Source organism: Hylaeus volcanicus, chromosome 3 (assembly GCF_026283585.1).
Source record: "Hylaeus volcanicus isolate JK05 chromosome 3, UHH_iyHylVolc1.0_haploid, whole genome shotgun sequence".
In the NCBI taxonomy this organism is placed as follows: Eukaryota; Metazoa; Arthropoda; class Insecta; order Hymenoptera; family Colletidae; genus Hylaeus; species Hylaeus volcanicus.
In genome coordinates, this window is record NC_071978.1 from 22,759,461 (window position 1) to 22,782,741 (window position 23,281).

General features: G+C 39.6%; 3 protein-coding genes and 1 long non-coding RNA gene across 4 annotated transcripts in view; all 4 read right to left on the reverse strand.

The window, feature by feature from the left end:
• LOC128873841 (uncharacterized) overlaps positions 1-1,308 on the reverse strand; it is a 9,833-nt gene extending 8,525 nt beyond the window's left edge. The window contains exon 1 of the long non-coding RNA XR_008456503.1: positions 1,059-1,308. This is a non-coding gene — a long non-coding RNA (uncharacterized LOC128873841). The remainder of the gene's footprint in view (positions 1-1,058) is intronic.
• A 2,108-nt stretch (positions 1,309-3,416) lies between these two features.
• LOC128873766 (vitellogenin-like) lies at positions 3,417-8,851 on the reverse strand. The gene is made up of 3 exons (XM_054117594.1): positions 8,784-8,851; positions 5,520-6,217; positions 3,417-3,803 (listed from the first exon to the last, which is right to left on the reverse strand). Exons 1-3 carry the CDS (start codon positions 8,812-8,814, stop codon positions 3,573-3,575), a joined length of 960 nt encoding a protein of 319 aa, XP_053973569.1. The 5' UTR covers positions 8,815-8,851; the 3' UTR covers positions 3,417-3,572.
• A 2,033-nt stretch (positions 8,852-10,884) lies between these two features.
• Positions 10,885-15,446, reverse strand: LOC128873767 (uncharacterized). The gene is made up of 3 exons (XM_054117595.1): positions 15,320-15,446; positions 12,816-13,486; positions 10,885-12,282 (listed from the first exon to the last, which is right to left on the reverse strand). Exons 1-3 carry the CDS (start codon positions 15,354-15,356, stop codon positions 12,034-12,036), a joined length of 957 nt encoding a protein of 318 aa, XP_053973570.1. The 5' UTR covers positions 15,357-15,446; the 3' UTR covers positions 10,885-12,033.
• A 2,270-nt stretch (positions 15,447-17,716) lies between these two features.
• On the reverse strand, positions 17,717-20,134 carry LOC128873768 (uncharacterized). Its single transcript, XM_054117596.1, has 3 exons — positions 20,068-20,134; positions 19,179-19,846; positions 17,717-18,030 (listed from the first exon to the last, which is right to left on the reverse strand). Exons 1-3 carry the CDS (start codon positions 20,096-20,098, stop codon positions 17,806-17,808), a joined length of 924 nt encoding a protein of 307 aa, XP_053973571.1. The 5' UTR covers positions 20,099-20,134; the 3' UTR covers positions 17,717-17,805.
• Between the last annotated feature and the right edge of the window lie 3,147 nt (positions 20,135-23,281).

A 23,281-nucleotide genomic window follows, 5' to 3' on the forward strand; every position in this document is an offset into this window, starting at 1 on the left:
ATTTCATATATGCATCATACATATATGTATATTATCATTATTTCATATATGCATCATACATATATGTATATTATCATTATTTCATATATGTATATTATCCATAAATGGAATAAAGATCCGCAGTCTATTAATAATCACTGTTATCAATAAATAAGGTAGATTATTGCTTCTTTGAGAAATGATTCTTTGTCGCGACAAGAATTTGTCATTTGTTTATACTTTGTCGCGAGTAATAGCGATCTAATGGCTGCAAACTTGTAATAAGATCTTTAGATATAAAAAGTAGGTGCGTGGAATGCCACGGTTTACAAGTGCAACATCTTAGACACAATGGTGAAGTTTTATTAATTCTTCCCAGACATTTGGAAGATGATGCAAGGGACTTGCGATGCAACGAGTTTGTCATCGCGAGACTATTACATCCTTTTCGAAATACCTTTTAGTAACTAAAAGTTGGATAAGGAGCAACGCACAAATATCCAAAAGACACATAGTCCTACAACAGGACTAGCTGTCATTAATAAAAAAAAAAAAAAAAAAAGGATACAGCGTAGATTGTTTAGTTTTTAAATGGCTGCGTGTGTGAATGTGTACACGTGCGTGAGTGCAGAGTGCTACGTTTCGAGTTAACCCTTTATTTACTGAATGTCTCAAAAGTTTTAAAAATCTAGATGTCCATTATCGTCTTAATATCATCTCATAGATTCGTTTCTAACAAGCTTCCGGTGACATCCAAAAATTAAAAACGAACTCCATAGAAGTGGACTCGAAAGTCACAATAGCTCTCAAAGCGTTTAATTAATACATGAGAAAATTGACGGGACTTACGAGTCGCGCCAGTAAATAAAAGGTTGAGAGTACTGCGTTACGATTTGACCAGCAAGGTGCGATCGAGCGTCCCGTTATCTCATGCAATTTATATTCATTTTACATCTATCCTTTTTATAAATATATATACTGTTCCACGTGTGGTCAGTTACTTCCGCACCGCAATGTACCGTATCACTTTACCATTACGTTATATAATTCCATCTCGATATTAGTGAAGTTAAAGTTACCTGTGTCCTCCCTGGATCGAACCACCTGTTGGCCTTTAGCCTATGGTCGCTGAATATACGTTCCTCTGCACCCTTTCGCTCCAACGTCCTCTGCTTCTTCACCAGCTCGACTTTGCTTCCCCGTCGAAGAGGTTACGTAGTCCCCAGGGGGTCGTCCAGGTGTTCTCGGGACGAAGTACGGTTGGCGAACTTGCTCAGCGACCGTTTCGCTGATCTATGACTTCGAGGGTAGGTGTTGCTGTGGTATATAAACGTTTCGCGGATCAGGCGCAGAGGCATTCCGGCCGTTTTGCCCCCAGATCCGCGAAAAGGGGGAGGTGGTGCTGCCTATGGTGGACGAGCAGCTACTTCATGCCACATCCCCGCGGTGCATTGGTGTACGAGAGGTACCTAGGGGTAGGGATAGCACCTGCTGCAAGGCGGAAGATACGCGCGACCGGAAACAGCGCGGCTGGATTTAGACGGAGGTGGGAGTGGGGGTTGATACGTTCAAGGTGACCAGGATTCCAGGTCCTGGATCCTCTAACGGGGGCTGCAGGGTTTAACTGGCTGGCCTTACGATGTCCTTGTGTCTTTTCTCTCTTACAGTCGATTGCTTATGGTATCGAGGGGTAGGTTAGCATGATAGGTTTGCTAGTATTTCATTCGAGGGAATTTATGATTGAGAATTATTTTATTTTCGAAACTAGGAGGGTGCCAACGGGAAAATGTAACGTTTGTGACATACAATGAAGCATGGATAGAGACGGGGACAAATGGATAGATATGAGATACTGGAATACGGTGGTGCTAACGGAGAAAAGCTTTTTACTGAGGTTGATTTTCAATCTCTTGATTCTTACGACGAGCGTGAAATCTGTTAATTTTTTCGTGTCATTTCTGTTGGTTGATGAAATATGTTGGAAAAAGTTTGCTTTGAAATGTCTAGAAACGATTAATCATTAGTCATTTTTAAATGTATTTCTGTTACGAGATTTGCAAATCGTTTATTATCGTAGCTAGAATCTTAGCCCTTTATAGGTCACTGGCACTCGTTACCATTAAGGAAGAGGCGGGAATTTTTAAGTTTCTACGCTCATATTTCTTTTTTATACAAAACGTGAGAAAAAGATGCTCTGGAGTTCTCCTTATAAAGGGTTAAGAATAAAGACAGCCCTATATAAATATTTTTTGGTTTCTGAACTCTTCGTACATACAGATATATTCCAACGTCCATCAGGTTGAGACTTAGGCTGAGAGCTTAGAGGATTGGTACATTTCCCTGAGCACGTATAACAATATACTATAATAAAAAAACATAGTGTGCCTTATAAAACTAGAATACGAAAAATTGAATCGAATGAAAATTGAATTCTGCGATCGATGAATGAACGACAACAAATAGTAGAGTCGATACCTCTTCGAGGAAAATGTAAACAAACGAATGGAGAAACCCTTCTCGCCAAACTTTCCATTCGTTCATTCGATTACGCCAAAATTCGACACGCTTGCGTAACTCAAAGCCTGTTACAGTGGACGACACACGTCTGTAAACAGCGGAGTTTCCCAGATTAAGCTCCTTAATTAAGGGGGATAGTTATTTAAAACAATTCGTCTCTCTCAGGGCTATCGGCGTTCGTTAGACGAACGTGGAATGCCACTTTGAATTTTCCAACTACCGTTCTTCCGCTGATAATTCAATTCTCCGAGTTTCAAATCAATTTATTCCGACATGCTTCCCCGCTAATGTTAGTCCGTCTTAATTGGAGATTTGTTGTGTTTAGTTGTAAACAGGATTAGAGGCGCTTGGGATCACGGTTCATCCTTGGAATGGCAAATGCGAACTGTTTATTTATTTTTTGAAGGAAACTGCGCGTCTCGTTACCTCGCTATCGGTCGTTTCGTTAATCGTGGATTGTTTCAGGTGAATTTTATGTGGTTAATTTTGGTTGGATTTAAATTGGGCCACTTTGCACGTTATGAAAGTGGTGTTGGAAATATTTATTTTATTTTAATTTAAAAAGGAGGGTTGTTGAGTGGTAGTTTCAATTGGATTCAGATGGGTTCACTTTTTATATTGTGCAGATGGTGCTGGAAACGTTCATTTCTTTTAATTTAAAAGGAGGGGTTGTTGAGTGGTAGATTCACTTGGATTTAAATGGGATCGCTTTTTATATTATAGAAATTGAACTAGAAACGTTAATTTCTTTTAATTTGAAAGAGGATGTGTCAATTGGTAAAGTTTAGTACGTTTCAAAGTCACTTTTTGTATTATTAAATCTTGAGGGTTCTCCACACGCCCAAAGTAAACAAACTTGAAGAAGTAGGACGCCAAAGGATCGATGTTCAGGGAATTCGTCAAGAATCATAATTCCGTGGTACATTTCCAAATTTTTTATTTCACAATCATCGCTTTTTTCCCCACTCGACCTCCACCTGTTGTCCACGGCAAGTTCCCTTTATCCTCCCCGTAAGAGGCTTTCGGTGAAAGCACGACGCCCTTCGTCTCGATTCATTATGCTCCCGTTTGCTCGTTCATACCTCTGGAATACCTTCCAGACCGGTGTAAGCGTACAAGCTGGTCGACGCTGGATTTTTAATCTCTAGCAGTGGGCTACGAGCGGGATTTATGCTTTTCAGGGACAGGCTTATTTTCTGGTGGAGTCGCATCGTTCTCGGCTTGGTCAGCGTTCGCATTATACCCGTGGTTTCCGTGTACGAGCGCATCTCACTCCGCGAGATCCTTATGTGGCTGATAGACGTGGTCTGGAAGAGGTGGTAGCAGATGTAATTAATTCCTTATATTGGTAATTGTTGACGAGTGGTGTTGCGTTTATGACTTTAGAAAGAATTGTCATTCATCGGTTAAAGTTACCAAATAATTTTGAAATTTTGGGTATTTTTAGAGTTGATTAACTGTGCTTAATTACAGACCTGATCTTGGATATAGCCTTCGTCTGGTGGTCAAGAACTCAATTACAGAGTCTGTAATTTACAGACCTAACTCCTGGACCCAGTCTTTATTTGGCACTTAACGAAGAAAGAAAAATAGATACCCTCTACATTTATTCTCAATATACCATACTATTCTGAGTGTTCTTACTATCATACTATTCTCTATACTATTTTTATACTATACCACATGACTTGTCTCGTCGAGTTACGCGTCAGTCACACCGACAAAGAACGACAAAAAATCATCTAACGCCGAGCAGTAGCCACCTGGCGCACCAGGAATGCATTTATAGTATATTTAGGCAGCACGCGCCGATAAAGTAGCCAAGCATAGCTTTTCGTCCGACCTGATTTACGAATTTTGAGATTTCAAATTGAAAACGTATTTTAATCAAAATGAAACATAGCCTATGTCGCTCAGGGATATTGTAGCTTTCTATTACTGAACAAATTTTTAAAGTTGGTTCAGTCAGACAACGGACAAAAATGTTGCAAAAGCCTGTTTGAGTTTCAGCAAAGGTGCGAAAAGTCATATAAGAGTTAAAAAAAAGTGTTATTTCGAAATCACAGACAGACGCTTCAATTTTATTTATATAGAAGATTAATACTTTATCTACTGAGGGGTCTAGTTATAGGCATTTTAATTTCAGTGTTTGCGTACAGGAACCTATTATAATAACTGTATTGTTGATGGTCTATTTACTTGAGAAAGCAGGTTTTTTTTGTATACCCAGTAACAATATGGAGAAATTAGTGTCAGCCTAGATTAATGCATACTGATCTAGAAAATTCACTAAAAAAACAGTTCCTGGACTTCTTCTAAGACTAATATATCCATTAACGATATGTAGAAATTAACGTTAACTCAGACTAATATACACTGATTTATTAATTCCTCCTCCGAGTTTCAGACACTTAACGAGCTCCTCAGCATTCCTGTACTTGTTCTAAGACTGTGTCTCAATAGCCCGGTAATTAAAGTATCAACAACCCCATCAATATCTACCTAACCCAGTAACAATATGTAGAAATTAATGTCAGCTTAGATTAATACATACTGATCTAGAAAATTCTCTAAACAAATAGTTAACCAATTAACGTTTCTGCACTTCTAAGACTAATATACCCATTAACAATATGTAGAAATTAATGTTAACTTGGACTAATATACACTGATCTAGAAAATTCTCTAAACAAATAGTTAACCAGTTAACGTTCCTGCACTTCTTCTAAGACTAATATACCCATTACCAATATGTAGAAATTAACGTTAACTTGGACTAATATACACTGATCTATAAATTCCTCCTCCGAGTTTCAGACATTTAACGGGCCCCTCAGCATCCCTGTACCTCTTCTAAAACTGTGTCTCAATAGCCCAGTAATTAAAGTATTAACAACCCCATCAATATCCACCACGATCTCCGGAAACTTTCAACATGTCTATCAACAATAAATTCCCGAAACTAACATACACCAAATCCTCCCTCAACTTCCACAGGATCCCCATCCCCCCTTCCTGCTCACCATATCCATGAACGTATTCTTGTTCCCAAGGCTGAAGTCCTCGTGGTTCCCGAAGAAGTATATCTTCCTGTTAGGGCAGTTCTTCGGCTGCCTGACCTTCTCGATCGTCAGTCCAGCCCTGTCCAGCGGCACGACCTCGGGTCGCGTCGGTTCAAAGTCAATCTCGAGATCCCCGTTCCCCGTCTCGTCGTCCATAACGTACTCCGTCCTTGACATTCTGATCTCCACCTGGCAGTAACCGATGCTCGAGTTCTCCATGGCGACGAACCGTTGACGTCCCTTTTCCAGCTCGAAGCCAACGTTCAGCTGGCCAACGATAGCTCTCATCATGTCCAGCCGCCACCTGGGAATCTGTCTAGGCACGACCAGGTTCTCGATGCCTCTCGCGTTGAATCTGACCTCGAACGGGTCGGCGCCGACGAATCTGTCGCTGACCGGCACGAAGTTCTTCGAATTGGTGCACCTGTTGTCCTCGGGGTCCGGTCTGACGATTCTCCCGTTAACGAAACGACAGGCGAGGGTGTCGCTGCCTTTCGGACGGCACTTGAGCTCCGTGGCGATCATCGAGCAGAAATTGTCCTTCTCGTGGACGATATTCGCCAGGGACATGTTCACCAGGACGTCGTAAGTGCATTCCGGGCCGTATCGCTGCCAATCGGAGAGCTGCGAGGCCTCCTGGTCGACGGCCACGCGTCCCGCTAGAATTACGAGAGGGTTTGCTATAGATACGGCGATCTTGGGGCGCGTCACACGTGCTGGGACGACGAGTAGTTTGAGTAGCGTCTGTATGTAGCTTTGATTCCGTATTATTGCGTTTAGTCGAGACATTGCAGCTTGGAAACGTAGCAAGGACCCTCGTGGGACCTCGATTATCCTGGCCTCGGTTGCAATTAAATTCGAGTGCGCTGTATTGGCAGGTTTAATGGATTTTCAGACCCTTTAGCTCGATTTAAGGGGCCAGGGGGTCGAGCGTGGTCGAGAACGCGAGAGATTGGAACGCAGTTTGGTTTTTTAAACGGATTCAACAGGGTCGGAGGGTCGAATATGGGGTCGAAGAGATTGGAATGGATTTTGTCTTTTTAAATATCTTTGTTTGAGACCTCGAGCAGGTTTGGGACATTGACATTAGTATGTAGGACCTAAATTTTAGGTAATACAGCAGAGATTCCCATATCCGAACCAGTGATGGACAAAACCCTAGACTTCGAATAAATCTGAAGTTTGCTGATATATATTTGTCTCGTTTCCTCTTTTAAAAATTTTCCAAAGAAGGAAACGAGACAAACATATCGGCAAATTTCAGATTTATTCGAAGTCTAGGGTTTTGCCCATCTCTGATCCGAACTAATAGGGAGACAAAAGTGGCCGGACAGCGGAATTTTCGGATAATAGAACAATTGAAGTCTTTCGCATTAAATATCATTTATTCGAGTGGAAATGAACAAAATTGAGTTTTTTTCCAATATCTGAGGGTCGCATTACGTTTTAATCGCTAACAAATTTTTTATCGTAAATAGCTGCGTGGAATTCCCGTTGTGCCTCAAACCAGTGTCGAGCATTGTAATCGCAAATTTTTCTGCGATTACGATAGTATTTTCAGCAAGGTTTTCCACCATTGAAATTTTGTACCTCAAAACTGACTTCAGATTCGTGTCCCTTGCACTCAAAAAACTTAGAAAACGAAGCTTTCGTCAAAATCAAAATTTTTTTTAATTTACCCTAAGTTAGGCTCTATCTTAAGGCATTGAATTATGTTAACTGAAAATTGTCAACTTTTGATTTTGACGAAAGCATGGTTTTCTAAGTTTTTTTGGGGACGAGGAACACGAATTTGAAGTTGATTTTCAGACACAATGTCTGAAAACACGTGAAAATACGATCGTAATCACAACTCTGAAACATTTGATTACAATCGTCAACCGTAATTATGATTACGATTATGTCCAACACTGCCTCACTGTTAGCGATTCCTTAACATCCCTAGTCTCTGCTGTAGTAACGTTTACATTTGAGTGAAATAATGTTGGGAGAAGGAGGTTCGAGGAAAAACCAATGCATTCATAAAATATCAACTATTTAAGTTTCAATCGCAGAGTGAATCTCGTCCAACCCGTCAGGCGTATACTTAACAGCTATCGATTCACAGAGGCAGGCTCGATTAAATTTTAAACCAAACTCTGGATGTACCCAGACAGCTAGAACTCGATTTTCGAATAAACATTGCCAGGGATTGATTAGCTGTATCTCGCTTATATTAATTAAACACTTTTTTTTTTTATATCTCCCCTGGAGCTTTCGATCGTACGTATATTTGTGTTTGTAAATAAATTCCTCATTTACCTCGGCGTATCAGCGTTTCGTGCGTTTTCCGATGCTCCTCGTAATCAATTGAATCCCTCTTTGACGTTTTTATTTCAATAAATGCAATTCATTTTAGCAGGTATTTAAAATCATTGTATCTAGAGTAGAGTTTTCTAGTTTCTAGTTTCCACTCTGCTGCCTTTTTCACGAAGCTTTCATGAAGCTCAATTAACGAACTGATTGGTTTTTAACCGATCGAATGAAAATTATACACTGGAAAGCTTTGACAGCAAAAATGATTAAATTCCAGTGTCTTAACGATTGTTCTCCTCAGAAAACGAGTGTTTCCAGAAATCACTTGAAAAGTATCGTTGTAGGAACAGTCCAGGCAAGGAAATTAAATCGACGTGTAACTTTGAAGCGCGTTTCTCTTTAATTCGTTCGAGATGGAAGTTCAAAAATAGTCCTAGTTCATTTAAATCCACAAATATAGACTCTCGTTTAAGGACTCCCGTTTCGAGGTACCTTCCAAGTATGATAATATCGTCACCTTTAACCCTTTGCGCTCGAGAGGTACTCTCGGTCACCACTAGGTTTGACGCAGCAAATCTACCAGCAATAATAATTAATATCTTTGGAACTCGAAGTGTCGATAAAATGATTGTCGGCGAGGTAAAGGCGACCTGATTCCCAAATTGGAGATCTCATCTCCGATGTCAATATAATCTTAGGATTCGTGGCAATAGAATGCTAAAAAGGAATCTCGAGTCGTTGATAGATACCAGAAAAAAGGTCTCGAGTGCCAAAGGGTTAATATCGCGATGGGAGAGTTCGAGGATCCTTCGTGTTTGTAAACTATTGCGATTTTTATGTTAGATCGTAGCGTCGTTTGTTAGGGAGTGATTAGGTTATTGTAGAAACGAAGATAGGAGAACTGATTAGACGAACGTCAGGCATACTTACCCAGGAAGAACGGTAGAATGATCGCCAGCATATCCGACGTGTTCTACTGATACGACTGATGCGACACCGTTCCATCTGTCTCCTCTTTATACGACAGAGAACTTGATTCATTACCGTCTCCTTGAAAACAATTTCATTAACGACCGCTTCCGTGCGTATCGTGGTTCCTCCAGACATCTTCCGTATCGCTTCGCACGCCTAATATCATTTTCCATAGTCTGAAAGATTTCAGCACGCGCGCTCCGTTGAAATTAAATCGACTGGATCAAACCAGAACAGGCAACACGCTCTTGCCGTTCGATACCAAGGACTAGCCGAACCTGGACGTAGTTTATTTAATAATATTAAATGAAAAGGCAAATAAGCAGGTAAATAAAAAATTTCTTACTTGAAACGAAAGGGAACGCACGTGGCGAATTAAATAATTGTAGCGAATAAATTTAATTTTGTCGTCCTTTGTTAGAGCCCACAGATAGACACTCTGAAGCTAGGTGTTATTTTTTAATTTCCCAAGAGCAACCATACAATATCTCTGTCACATTTAATGGAATGCATGTGATGAATTAAAGGTGATGTTATAATTTAATTAGATACAGTTACTGTGAGAAGTGTTCGTATAGCAACCAATTTAAAATAAATGGTTCCTGTACGAATACTTATTACTAGACTGCGGATCTTTATGCAAAATAAAGTCCTCGCGAACGTGCCTAGAACAATTGAACCTAAATACGAATTTATTTTATCCTGGAAATATCGTAACGTGAACTTTACTTTCAATCTTTTCTATATTCTTGCATATTGTTTGCATTTTGTAGCTTCATGCACATTAAAATTTCCTATAAATGCATAAAGATCCGCAGTCTACTTATTACACTGACTGTATATTAAATAAATGCGGTAAATGAATTCAATTTTTCTTTGCATTGTTTGAGCTTGATATCGAGCGACATGACTGGTAATTTATGTAATCTAACTCGTCGAATGTAATTGGGCGACGTTTAATTATTTTCCGTGCTTTCCAAAAATTCACGATGTCGCTTGCGCAGTGATTAAATTAAAAGCGGCTACGCATTGTTGCGGTGCACATATTTCCCGCTAATGGAGCACAGATGCGCGCCGCAATAAAGCTCTAACTTGCTTGGGACCGATATAGTCGTTCGAGGGTGCTCTAAACAAGCTATAGAAAAAATGGGAGATTTTTGGAATTATATCAAGCGAAATCACTTTGATCGGTTTGGAGCTTTGTTAGTAGCTTCTTGGAACTTTCTTTTTGAGCTTACTAACCTAATTTACCTAACACCTCGAGTGGAAACGTCGATTCTTCGAATTTGTTTCATTAAACCTTGGAAGAGAGGAATTAAAAAAAGAATTCTAAATAGAGAAATTTATTTTCGTTTGTTTAATGTCATTGTTAGTTAAATAGGAAAATTCTCAATTTTTATTTATTACTATCGATGCTTTATTAACCTATTTCTATCGCAAATTCCACATGTACCGTAAACATATTTAAATACACTTTTATAATAATAATAATTATATAATATATGATTAAATTTAAATAGAAATATCACTTGATGAGGCATTTGATTTGCTTTAGTTGCACGGAGCATTTACTCTTTAAATAAATAAACTGGAAAACTCACATCTGCCAGAGGAAAACAGTTTAACAACAAAATTGCGATACGCATTTTATTAAAATCAACACTTGAGATATCATTTCATTTCGACGCTTGCATTGTTTACCGATTAAAAAAACTGCACGTGTTGCGCGCGAAATATACAATAAATTCATTAAACGATGTATCGAAAGGGGAGGTATTTTTTAGAGTGCCTTTAATTTAAATTTGCCTAGGAAATAATATTTTTATCGTGCTGCAGTCGAAATAAATGGTAAATTCGATAAAATCGTTGAATCGAGAATAAATTCATTCTCAATTATCTCAGGTAAATTGGAGTGATGATGTTTGGAATTCGACAGGATGCAGCAGGGTCAAGGGGGAAACAAATTACTATATCGATTCGCTACGTTCCCTTTATTTTACTCACAATCAGTTAATTCGACGTGCTCAGGGTGGATACGTGTAATCTATTATGAATCGTAATGTAATTAATATGATAACTGTAATTATCAGCAAAGAGGATCCTAAATGGGTATCGAAGAGTTTACAATCATTGTTTTACGTACACTTTATGTCTTAGTAATAATACTTCAATGACAGTTTAGATTTTCCTTGGATTAATTCTTAATTTAAAATTGTTTACAGGTTTCTTCCATCTGAAGGATCTCTAGGAGGAAAAGGGCTTATAATTCAATGGTTAGTTGACCGAAAATTGTAGAAATGTAATATTTCGAGTAGAAATGGACAATGTAACTCTAGTTAAGTGACTTAGAATCTTAAGCTTCTAAAAATCCATCCTTGCATGGTTTATTCTAAGGTACAGACACAAATCCGTGACGTTATAAAGCTTCTCACAGAACTGTACTTATCTGTAACTTATTAATAACCCTTTGCGCTCGAGTGGCGCCTCTAGGGCGACATATGTAATTTAAAAGTGATTTTTTTGAACGTACACTTTCAATTTTACTTATATTGGAATACAGTTAATTATGAATTGAAATAATAATGCATTGAGTCATGAATGTTCGTAGATGTTTCTTCTCGAAGTAGAGTTTTTGGTTTTACAGAAATTTATTATAAAAATGGACCGGATTTGATTTTATAGAAAAATGCCTCGAGCGCAAAGTGTTAACCTACACAAGCTTAGAAACACTTTCGATCCTCTTGATTGGATCACCATCACCTGAACACCTGAAACATAGCAAACAACAGCTGTAATATATCTCTAACAAACAGTAGAATAAAAGATTGAAAACAGAAACAGAAACGTTTACCTCTAATCAACTTTTATCGGTCTCACTAGCCTCCAGGCTACGAATCACAAACAATTAAAATTAAAAACAAAACCTCGCCTGGTGACTCAACACCTGCTCTCAGAATGACTACCACCTGTTCCTATTACCACTTTAAGAGAATAACAAACCAAACAACGTTTTCTTATAGAAATGAAAAGTCTCTTTATTATGTACAGGATCGTATAACAATACAGTTGTAACCCTATTCGCAGGAACAGTGTTACCAAAGCAATCTCCACGAGTCTCGTTTCCATCCACGGATTCCTTTGCCATCACTGTCGATGCGAATAGCTGAATTTTTATGGCGATGAGGATGAAGCAATTCCGTGGGCTCGATTAGGACATCATAGAGAAATCACCACCGTAGTACGAGTTTTCCATCGACCATCCTCCAATGAATATACTGGTTGGTTCGGGGTCCTTCACTTCTGGTGGCAAGTCTCTTGCTTGCTCCACAGAGTATAGCCTTAGGTTTATGTTCTCGTAGAGGGTCGTTCCTTCGTATACTCTGTTGATAGTCACCACGTTCCTGGTACCAGTCATGAACTCCGAGGACGTGACCACTATGTGACTCTCGGATGAGCTCTGCAATCAGAAGAGCTGTGAGTTAGGTCTGAAGCTTGGAATTTGGTTTACCTGAGAAAGGTGGGACTTGAAACCTTAGTTTACTAGAGGACTCTGGGTCTCAAGCTTGGAACATAGTTTTCTCTAGAACTCTGGGTTAGGTTTGAAACTAAGAGTTTAATCAAGAAGGTTAAGGTAGATCTGAACCGTGGAACATAATTTTTAACCGACTTCGAAAAGGAGGAGGTTACTAAATTCAACATGTATATTTTTTTGTTTTCTCTGCAACTCTGGTACTTCTCTGTAACTTCTCTAGAACTTCTCTAGAACTTGGGTCTGTAACGTGGAACTCAGTTTATTCTAGAACTCAGTTTATTCTAGAACTCTGGATTAGGTCTGGAACTTGGAATCTAATTTTCTCTAGAACCCTGGGTTAGGTCTGGAACTTGGAACCTAATTTTCTCTAGAACTCTGTGCCTAGAGCTTAGAATTTAATTTACCCAAGAACTTGTCAACCTATCTTTAGCATCAAAACCCCTCAAACTCATACTCACAGCAGTGGACATAACATCCCTGTATCGCCTGGTAGTATCCGCGCTACCAAAGAAGTACGGTACATTATGCAAGCACATATGCAGATTCCTTATCTTCCTGATCTGCAGCAACTGATCCTCCGACAGCCCATAGACAGTTTCCAGAACGTATTCTCGATCCTCGTCCAACTCGCGATGAATGGCGTTCCTGGTGATCCTGAAGATAGTCTGGCATTCGCCCTGAGTATAGTTCTCCATCGCTTCGAATGCATCCGCGTAGTCATCCGTCAGTGCTCCGATATTTAGCTGATCGACGACCACGCGAATCATGTCCAGTTCCCTTGGTTGAATGTTCTCGTTGACGACGAGGCTGTCTATACCCTGCTCCGTGAACTTGATCTCGAATTGGTCGGGGTACATCTCGTAGGCTGTCTGCCGGCTCACAGGACTCGTCGGTTGCCCTGGTATGGTTGGATCGAGGACCTCTGTGACGAAACTGTTCGCCTTCGAGTCGCTGAAATGGCAGCTGAGCACGTGGTGGTTGTGGCTCTTCGGCTGGCAAATAAGCTTCGACGCCATGTTCAGTCGAACGCTGGTGTAGCCACCCTCGGGGATCCCCGTCGAGTTTACTTGAACCTCGAACGTGTACACGGGCCCGTACATCCAGGGGAGATCCACCTCCACACGTGCCGCTGAAAGTGGAACGAGCTTTGCAATTTTTGAAAGATATTTGGGCTAGGAGGTGATATTTGGGGTGGGTTAGAAATGGGAAAAGTAGTTGGAAGAATTGTTTGTTGGTTGATAGAAAATGGAATGAATTTAGTAGTTTGGAGGCTTTCTTTTATTATCTATGGATCTAGAGACATTAGGCTAGTAGGTGATCGAGGAAAAGTGATCTTGGGGTGGTGTGTAAATGAGGGAGTTAGGCGGAAATATTGTTAGTTGATTCCTACATGTAGGAAAATTCCACTTGGAAAATGGAACGAATTTAGTAGTTCGTAGGCTTTCTTTTATTATTTGTAGATAGAGATACTAGGCTAGTAGGTGATCAAGAAAAGGCGATCTTGAGATAAAATAGAATGTGGGTGTCTGTTGTAAGAATCGTTAAGTGGTTTGAATTTAATCCTCAGGGACCGCAGAGCTGTGCTAGATTACAGCTGCAGTACGGGTTTGGCGAACCCGAGGTACCCGAGCCCCTCGTAGGCCTATTGAGGCTCATTACAAGAGCAAATAGAGTTTGTTTAAAAGCTGTACTGTGTTAGATTGGTAATCAATTTTTAGATTGTACCGTAGAATTCTATGTTACAATCCATACTATACTATGGAATTCTACAATATAATAGAGGAGATCATTACCAATCCCACTAGCCAACTTTTCGTCTCCTTAAAGTACATATCGAAAAATCTACCTACGCTCTTCAAGCAACATTTTTCTCCCCAACAAATGAATATTTCCTCTTGAAAAAAATTACACGCCACCTCGACATACCTATGAATAAGTACACAAAGTTGGAAGTAGCTGCTATCGACAGTTTTCGAATACAAAAAATTGAAAAAGAAACACTTTCCTGGTGTCCCAGTAGGTATCGAATAATCTACCTACGCTCTTCAATCAACATCCTTCCTCCCGACAAATGAATATTTCCTCTTGACAAAAATTACACGCCACCTCGACATACCTATGAACAAGTACACAAAGTTTGAAGTAGCTGCTATTAAGAGTTTTCGAGGAAAAAATTGGAAAACGAGCACTTTCCTGGTGCCCCAGTACATATCGAAAAATCTACCTATGTTCTTCAATCAACATCCTTCCCCCCGACAAATGAATATTTCCTCTTGACAAAAATTACACGCCACCTCGTCATACCTACGAATAAGTATACAAAGTTGGAAGTAGCTGCTATTAACAGTTTTCGAATAAAAAATTGGAAAAGGAACACTTTCCTGGTGTTCCAAAGTGGGAGTTAATGAAAGCCTCTGTATGCTAACGAAACCGTGGTTGTTACTAACCTCACCAGCTGATTATCGTCAGGCGACCACTCCTAACACGTTCCAAACGAAGTTATACATTACCTGGGAAAATAGAAGAATCGAAAAATTGAAGACCTGCTCTTGCGAAACGAATAACACACGATCCCCATAAAGCTTCCGAAGGAAACGAAGCGTCCAAAGTTAACCAAGACGTTTATCAGCTCTGATTGCTCAGGACAGCTACCCTACTTTTCGCGAGCGCGCGCGCGAACGCGCCAGACGGTCCACGCGTGTACGAGAATTGAATGATTGAGGTTTGAATAGACCGATTAGAGCACAGGTCGCTAGTCTTCGATAATGCGCGTACTTTTGACTTTCTTGACCTGCTCGTCCACCAACTTCCCTTACCTCTGACGAACTACCCAACGGGTTAACTGTCTCGTTTCGAGCTCCGGTTCGGGACACACGCTGTCCTAAGAATCGACCGTGGACGCGTAAAGGCACTCACATACACGCGTGTATACACAGGTTCGTCCCGAGAGCGTGTGGCTTACCTAGGAAAAATGGTACCACCTGCAGTACTATGTTCATGGTGACACCGTGCAACGTTCGACTACTTTAACGGAGTCACCGATGTTGGGGCCGCTCTTATACCGTGGCTAAACTGCACTACTGACCTCTTCTTACGATTAGCGAGCTCCAATTTACCGAAGCCGCTCTCTCTTTCCAGTAGGAAAATAAAGTGTGTGGACAGCCCGACGACAGATTTAGAGAATTGATACGGCGGTTCCCAATCGGGGTCATGAAGGGACCCTACGTCACCCGTTTATACACGTCATGCTCGAAACCGGCTGCCAATTACCTCTGCGTGTCAACGACCGTCGGTTATCCCCGTCGGTGCCATCCGTTGACGTTTCAATTCTGCTTTTTAATCCGAGGCCGTTATGTTTAATCGCTTTCCCAATCGAAACCGCTCCTGAGGATTACCCTATTGAGCGCCGCGTGCCCTATTTAGGGGAACACTCGCAGAAACGCTCGCGTGGGAATCGTTTTAGCCTAAATTTCGAAGGTGGGAACGCGAGACTTTAATACTAAGCGTTATAGTTTTCATCGAAAGGTTTACGAAGCATTTTTGGGGGAATTAATCAAAAGGTGTTCTTTTTTTTATTTTGAGGAATATGAAAGTTGAATTTGGTCACGTGGGAATTGTTTTAGCCTTTTCGAAGGTGGGAACTCGAGACTTTAATACTAAGCGTTGTAGATCTTGTTGGGAGGTTTGCAAAGCTTTTTTGAGAGGAATTAACCACTGGCTACTCTTTTCCTTTTATTTTGGGGGATAAAAAGGTGAATTTGATGCAGGAGATGTTATTATAGAAGAGTATGTAGAATGGCACAAAAATACTGTATATGTATAATGTATAGCATGCATATATTGTGGTTTTATTTTAGGGGTACTATGAAAGTCAACCAAATATTACGAAGTCAACCAAAAAAATACAGGATGGTTGCATAAGCTCCGTTCGTTAAGCCTAACACTTTTCGACATTCGTATAATTCGCTGAATACCTGCTTCCGTTCCTAACTCGGTTAGGAGGATATTTAGAGGATTACGTGGCAATCGAGTCGTTTGCCACCGGAGCTATTTATATTACAATTTTACGAGAACCTCTGTCGAATGGAATTGTTTATCATTTGGTACAAATCAATTTTTCTTTAGAGAAATTATGAGAAAATATAGAATTTTCTAACAGAAATTTCGAGGAAGATTAATTGAATGAATTATTGTGCCTTTGTATTCATTCATTTATAACTTCAGTTTAAACAAGACTTAATTCAGTTTAACTAAGACACCACTTTGCTACATTAAAATACCAACATTCCATGAAATGAAATTTTGCTTACCATTATACCCTTGGAATCGTTACAATTACCAAGTACACCTGTAATCTGTTGGATAAACAAGAACAAGCAAAGTTCATTGGCTAGTGAACTTCGGTGGTAATTTAGTGTAATAAAATAATAAATATCTCTACTTAAGCTAGAGTTATAAATGATGGAATATAAAGTCACAGAATTAATTTCTATGCCTAATAAATGGAATCAAGGAATAATCCACGCAAAGATTCGCGTCTCGGCTCAAGTAATTCGCTAATTGGACGTTGCAGTTGAACGTCGTCCCCTATCTAGTTTGTGTACTAATTTAAAATCGATAAATTATATGGCTCGATGCATTTCTCCTCCAAGCGAAACGCGTAATCGTACAAAATCCGTGTTTCGAAGAGCGAAGTTAGACGCAGGTTCTACTAATTACCGATACCTCAGACAATTTTCCCTGTTAATTGATTCGCCGCGTGAAACTTCCAGGGAGACGCGCGCTGGCGCGTTTCTCGCGGTATATTTTAAACAAATTTTAAACGAATCGAGCGAGGTAATCGATATGAAAACTGTCGAGGGAGAAAATGAATGCCAACTTACTTTCAATATTATTTTCAAAGCTGTGTATATATTTATTACTGAATATATAATGCTTTCAACCCTTCGTTGTCGAACATCTCGAATGATACAATGATCGGTATTATTTAACAAACACAAATAAGTGCGTTCAAATTAAACGAATGGAAATTTCTTTTGTAGTTAACGAATTAAAAAGGTTATCGAATTTTAAGAGAGTCTCTCAAAGGAGTGCTTCAAGATGTCGTCTTCTAATTAAACATAATTGCGACGCGATCCTTTCATTATTAATGAAAGCATGATTGTAATCAAACGTGAAAGATGATATAGCTTATGAGTGGTATAGAAAGACAAAATTTAAAAGCATCCTTTTGAAAAACTCTCTATAACCAGTTTGACAGAAGACAATCAATGATTCGAAATGATCAAAAATTCATGTTCCAAATAGGAGAACTCTCCAATTGGACGTGATGGCACAAGAATGACAGAGTAGACAGGAGGGCGCAAAGAAATCAAGATACTTTATTGCAACAATTTTACTATGTAACATCTAGTCTTAATATCGTTGTTAGATACTGATTATGGATAACTATAGGCACACATCGCGTAGCTTGTTCACTATTGGGCCAGCTGTTATCGTGTCCGATATTTCCTTGAAGTCGCTCGTCGCAGGATCTACGGCGGCGAAGGTGAGGCGAACATAATCGAGCACGAATCCTACTATTTTTCTGTTGGTATCGTAAACTTTGACGTTGTTCACACTTTCAGATGTGAACTCTGTGTCGGTGATGAAAACCTTGCTATGGGACGATATCTAGAAACGTAGAGCAAAGATTACTCCGTTATGTATCATACTTACAATTTAATTATAATTATTTGATCGTTTAAAATGTAATTGTGATATATAATTTCATTACATATAACTATCGGGTGGAGAAATTAATTATGTGCCTTTATATTCGATCATTCATGACTAATTTAAATAGGAATATTCGCGGAATGGCTTCCGCATCGTTACCGTATTCCAGAAGGCTAAATGAAGATTATTGTTTTTTCGAAAAGATCTATTTGCTGGAGTTTGCTATACATGCAGTCAATCTCATAAGTAGACTGCGGATCTTTATGCAAAATAAAATCTTCGCGAACGTGCCTACGAAACTTAAACCTAAATAGGAATTTATTTTATTCTGAAAATATTATAACATGAACTTTACTTTCAATCTTTTTTATATTTTTTCCATATTGTTTGCAATTTTTAGTTTCTTGCACATTCAAATTTCCTACAAAATGCACAAAGATCCGCGGTCTACTCATAAGTATTCGTACCTTCTACGTCTATTAAACAAATTTGTCTCAATTATGGGTTAGATGTTTCCAAATAAATCGTTCGTTATAAATATTAACATGAGCAAATTCAAAAATTTATTCGTAACGAGTATTTGGAAACATCGAACTTATCATTTAGACAAATTTCTTCAACAGACATAGAGGGTACGAATACTTACGGGACTGACTCTATATTGAATAATAGAAAGATAATTTTTATTTAGATTCTTTTGATAAAGTGACGATGGTAAAGCCAAAGGGTGTTGCGCCCTTAAATGAAATATGTCTTATCTTCTGAACGGTACAGTATGTACAGTCAGTGTAATAAGTATTCGTACAGGAACCATTTATTTTAAATAGGTTGCCGTACGAATACTTCTTACACTGACTCTATACAACTGCTGATTTTTTATACATTTTTGTATCTGTGCACGTTCCCATAGATTCTCCCATTTACCATAAATGCATAAACATACGCAATCCAGTTCAACAAATACTTCAATGAAAAGGATTCCCCACAGTCGATCCAAGTGCTCCAAATTCAAATCCCTCTACCCTCGTTCATTTTTCCTACCAACTCCTGCGTAAGTAAATTGGAGTACAATGAAAAAAAAAAGAAAGAAAACGGTAGCTCACCAGTTTCTCGATGGACCCGGTAGGCACGACGTCGTCCGCCCTAGGCCCGAAGAAGTAAACCGGATGAGGGATGCACTCGTCCAGCCTCACCTCTTTCTCGATCTTCAACGCCGTCTCGATCCGCATATTAATAGGCCACGTAAACAGGAACTCGGCATCCGCGGATTGTTTGTCCAGCTTGGACTTGGTGATTTTGTAATCGACGGTGCACTCCCCCACGGTCGTGTTGTCCAGTTTCTTGATCTCCTCGACCTCGCCAAACTTGGAGCCGATGTTCAGCTGATTGGCCACGATCCTGTACAAGTTCCTCCGATAGGGAGGTATCCGTACCTCGTCGTTCTCGAATCTGTAGTGGTCGATTCCCTCGTCGTCGAACTTTATCTCGAAGGACGTGTTCCCGAAGCAGAAGTCCTCGTAGATGGCGTCTTCAGGCGGGATCGCTGACTCGACGTTTATGCCCTTCGGCGCGAGTTTCGTCAGCTTCGTGTTCTCGTAACGACAGTGGAGCCTATAGGGCTCTCTGGGACGGCACTTGAGGCTGGTGAGCAGGCTCGATCCGGCGAGGCTATCCTCTCTCGTCGCCAAATCGGAGATGGTGCTCACGGTGACGTTGAACGTGTACTCCGGCCCGTTGTGCCATCGATCCCCGTTCGTCGGCAGTCGAATCGCTGAAACACACGGATATATGTATAAGTTTAGTTGGAAATCGGGTCGCTCGTGAATATTTCGACGGTACGGGGCGAGAGAGCCGCGGATCGACGGCGTCCAAACGGTTTTAAAACTCGTTACGCGAACCGACCTGACCCGTCCTTCGTGAATCATTGGCCGGGCACCGACGACAACCGGTCACGAAGTGTTAATCGAGTAATCAGAGGGGGACCTAACTGACCTAGGAGAAACGGCACCACAATAAAGTTCATGACGTCGCTTGGTGGTCTAGTCGTAACAAAGTTGTCATCCCCGCGGCGCTCGGCTGGGCTTTTATACGCTCGTGGTACTAGCCGCCCGGGGCTGCGGTGGGGCGCGATCTAATCGTGTTCTCACAGTCAGCAACACTAATTTCTACGAATGAATTGCTGTCATCAGCCATTGCTTTCGGTGGTTAGACGACGTGCAGCTCTTGTATGCGTGCTCGTTGCGTGCAGGCGAATGCACTGTTGGAGACCGTTTAGGGGAGATGGTCTTGTAGGAAAGCTAGCAGGCTACGATGGCGCAACAGGTCGTACCATATTTTTGCGAGACTTCTGAATAGCTGCTGCAAACTATCATTTTTATTTATTTATTTATTTATTTAGGCACCAGAAATGGTGAACAGGTATACTGTATATATATATATTGCCATCTACCGGAGAATATTTTGTAAAAGTGATCACGAATATGGATGAGCATTGGATACGAAGCAGTACGACGAAGGACTGTCGTAGCGACAAGTGTTTTTGTTTTTGCTTTGTTTTGGCCACTAAGGACTGTGTGCCGTTGCGATTTCGATACTCCTTTGCGCATTTCGTGAACAATTAAGAAGTTTATTTTGTTTTATTTCTGTGCTATTAATCTCTATATAAATACATATATCTTAAATTGAACTATTTTCTCCATTCGTCAACTGGCGCCTACATTTATTTATATATTTATTTATTTCAATATATACAGGCATAGCCCTTTATGAAATTAATACAGTTTAGCAATTACAGACATCACAGTTGACAGATGTCAAGACAAATACAAATTTACAAACAAGCAAACAATCATAACAAAGTTATCGCCGATGAATAACAGAGTTGCCGATAAAAAGGTTATATAGCCTATGTTTAGTAGAGTCGATAGAGTCAATAAACATATCGCTGTCTGAACTAAAGCAATTAACTGTAGCACAGGAACGGACAACAGTATCGAGGTGACAGTATCTAGACGAGGAAACGTATTGGTGAAAAAGATACGAGGATCTAGTGGTCCTGGAAGGAATGTGAAAGGGTACAAGTCCAAGAAGAGGTGGACAATCAATTATATTAGTAAGAAGCTTCCGAGTAAAAACAATTTCATTTATTGTGCGTCTGTCCCTGAGTGATAGTACCCTGAAACTTTTTGTCGAGTAATTTTTCTAGGGAGAACGATAAGTTATATTTTGAGGTAGCTTGTGTTGGTTTATTATGAAATAAACGTGTAACAAAAATAAATCTAGAGTTGAGGGACACTGCGTCTCTCATAAGGGGAAGTTTCATTTCTGCTGCCTTCGTAGTTGGGCCTCTGGCAGTATTTGTGTACAAGACGGCAGTGTGAAAAACATGTGGCAGATCCAAACCATATTTTTCATATCTTCACTCTTTGTTTGAATCTTGAGACGAAAAGTCATCCTTCCGCGTCCAAGCAATAAAGGATAAAATATAAAGATTTACAGACTGAGAATTTCTTCTCTTAAGCAATCCCATAATCCAATAGCTTGATGCTTCTAGGGGCGGAGCCTTCGATTTTTTAAAGGAAATTTAAATATAGGTGCGAAGAATTAATTTACGCGATTAAATTCATGCGACATCGTGTGAATCACGTGAGTTACCTGAATGGGTTCACTTGAAGGAAGTCTTAGATACTCGAGGTTTTGGATATACAGTCAGCCTCCGCGAGTATTCGTACCTTCTATGTCTGTCGAAGAAATTTACCTAAGTAGAATGATAAGAATGATGTTCTGAAATGAATTTTGTCATTATTTTACATATACATTAAGTTTATTCGTGTACATATTCGCGATGAGACATTTATTTGCAGCCATTAAATATGCCTTTTAATTTAGACGAATTTCGTCGACAGACAAAGGATGTAGGAATATCTTAACGCTGACTATAAATTAATTGAAAATTAATGGAATGCTGAATTTCAACATTGCGAAATAATAAAATGCGCTGTATTTATAAATTGAAGAAATTTTTTAATTTCAACAAGTTTTGAAACTTGTTCTTTAAATATCTTTTACATAAGTATACAGAATCTATATGATGTTCTAAAGCGAACGGGTTGACAAAGCATTTTAAGACGTCATAATCGTTACTTTGGTAAAGGAAAGCATGTGGAGAAAATGGGCACAGATAGACTCACCATTCCTCTAATCATATGTGGTTTATGCTCATCGTGCATTTTCTTCGCGAATGCGTAGACTTACTGAGGATACCACGGAACACTGAATCATTCGTTTGAAGAAAAAGGAAAAACGGGTGGGTGGAGCATAATCAAGGGGCATCATTGGCTGAGGACCTTGAAAGTGACATTTATCTCGTAAAGCGGAGAGAGTAATTTTGTCATTATCGCGTTGATCAACCGCAATGATCTCGTTTGCAACAATGATTTAGATGACGTCGACTGCTGCTGCGATAATCGACTACTACTTAAATTACACGATGTTCATTTTTTGAATATTCTTCTTCTCAAAAATATATTGTCGCGAGTGTGTGCATAATTAAGTGTGGCTTTGTTAAAAATCTTATGTATTTATAATATGTTTGAAGAAGGCTCCGTTATTCCAGAGCTATGTATTTAGTTCCATTCAAACAAGTATGAAAGTTGGTCCAGCGTACAGAGAGTACAGAATGATGATACAGATGGCGACACCGAACGCTGAAATGTAGTGGCTGTTCTGTAAAGGAAGAGCAAGAGAGGATGAGAGGAGAATTCTCGCTTTGGAATAAATATTTAGTAGTAGATATACTGCTAATTTAAATCTAAAGATCTTATTACAAGTTCGCAGCCATTAGCTCGCTATTACTCGAGACGAAGGATCGTTCTATCCTTCTATCGAAGGAAACAAAGTTCCTTCCATCTCCAGTTACAATCTTAGAAACTAACAATAAGTACGAAAAGAAGGAAACAAAAGGAAACGAAGCTCCTTCGATTTCCTAGTCTGCTTATGCCAAGCAATTACTTGGAATAATATTCCCTATTATTAATACTATAGGAAAATCATATTCTCGATCGTTTCCTAAACAAGTATTGTTAATAATTAATTTAACTATTGTCAGAAATTAATATTTACTTGGTCCGATAAATAGATACTAAAATATAGAAAAATTTCTCACGATTAATGTCTCGAATGAATACTTATTCCGAATCGTAATTGT

Excerpts from the sequence above, each read along its gene's own strand:
- LOC128873766 (XM_054117594.1), bottom strand. The coding sequence starts at position 8,814 with ATGCTGGCGATCATTCTACCGTTCTTCCTGG. Across the intron at positions 6,218-8,783 it reads CATTCTACCGTTCTTCCTGG|CGGGACGCGTGGCCGTCGAC; the intron begins GTAAGTATGCCT and ends TCGTAATTCTAG. Across the intron at positions 3,804-5,519 it reads AGAATACGTTCATGGATATG|ACCACGTCTATCAGCCACAT; the intron begins GTGAGCAGGAAG and ends CACCTCTTCCAG.
- LOC128873767 (XM_054117595.1), bottom strand. The coding sequence starts at position 15,356 with ATGAACATAGTACTGCAGGTGGTACCATTTTTCCTAG. Across the intron at positions 13,487-15,319 it reads GGTGGTACCATTTTTCCTAG|CGGCACGTGTGGAGGTGGAT; the intron begins GTAAGCCACACG and ends TTCCACTTTCAG. Across the intron at positions 12,283-12,815 it reads GGGATGTTATGTCCACTGCT|AGCTCATCCGAGAGTCACAT; the intron begins GTGAGTATGAGT and ends TTCTGATTGCAG.
- LOC128873768 (XM_054117596.1), bottom strand. The coding sequence starts at position 20,098 with ATGAACTTTATTGTGGTGCCGTTTCTCCTAG. Across the intron at positions 19,847-20,067 it reads TGTGGTGCCGTTTCTCCTAG|CGATTCGACTGCCGACGAAC; the intron begins GTCAGTTAGGTC and ends CGTGTGTTTCAG. Across the intron at positions 18,031-19,178 it reads CCGGGTCCATCGAGAAACTG|ATATCGTCCCATAGCAAGGT; the intron begins GTGAGCTACCGT and ends CTACGTTTCTAG.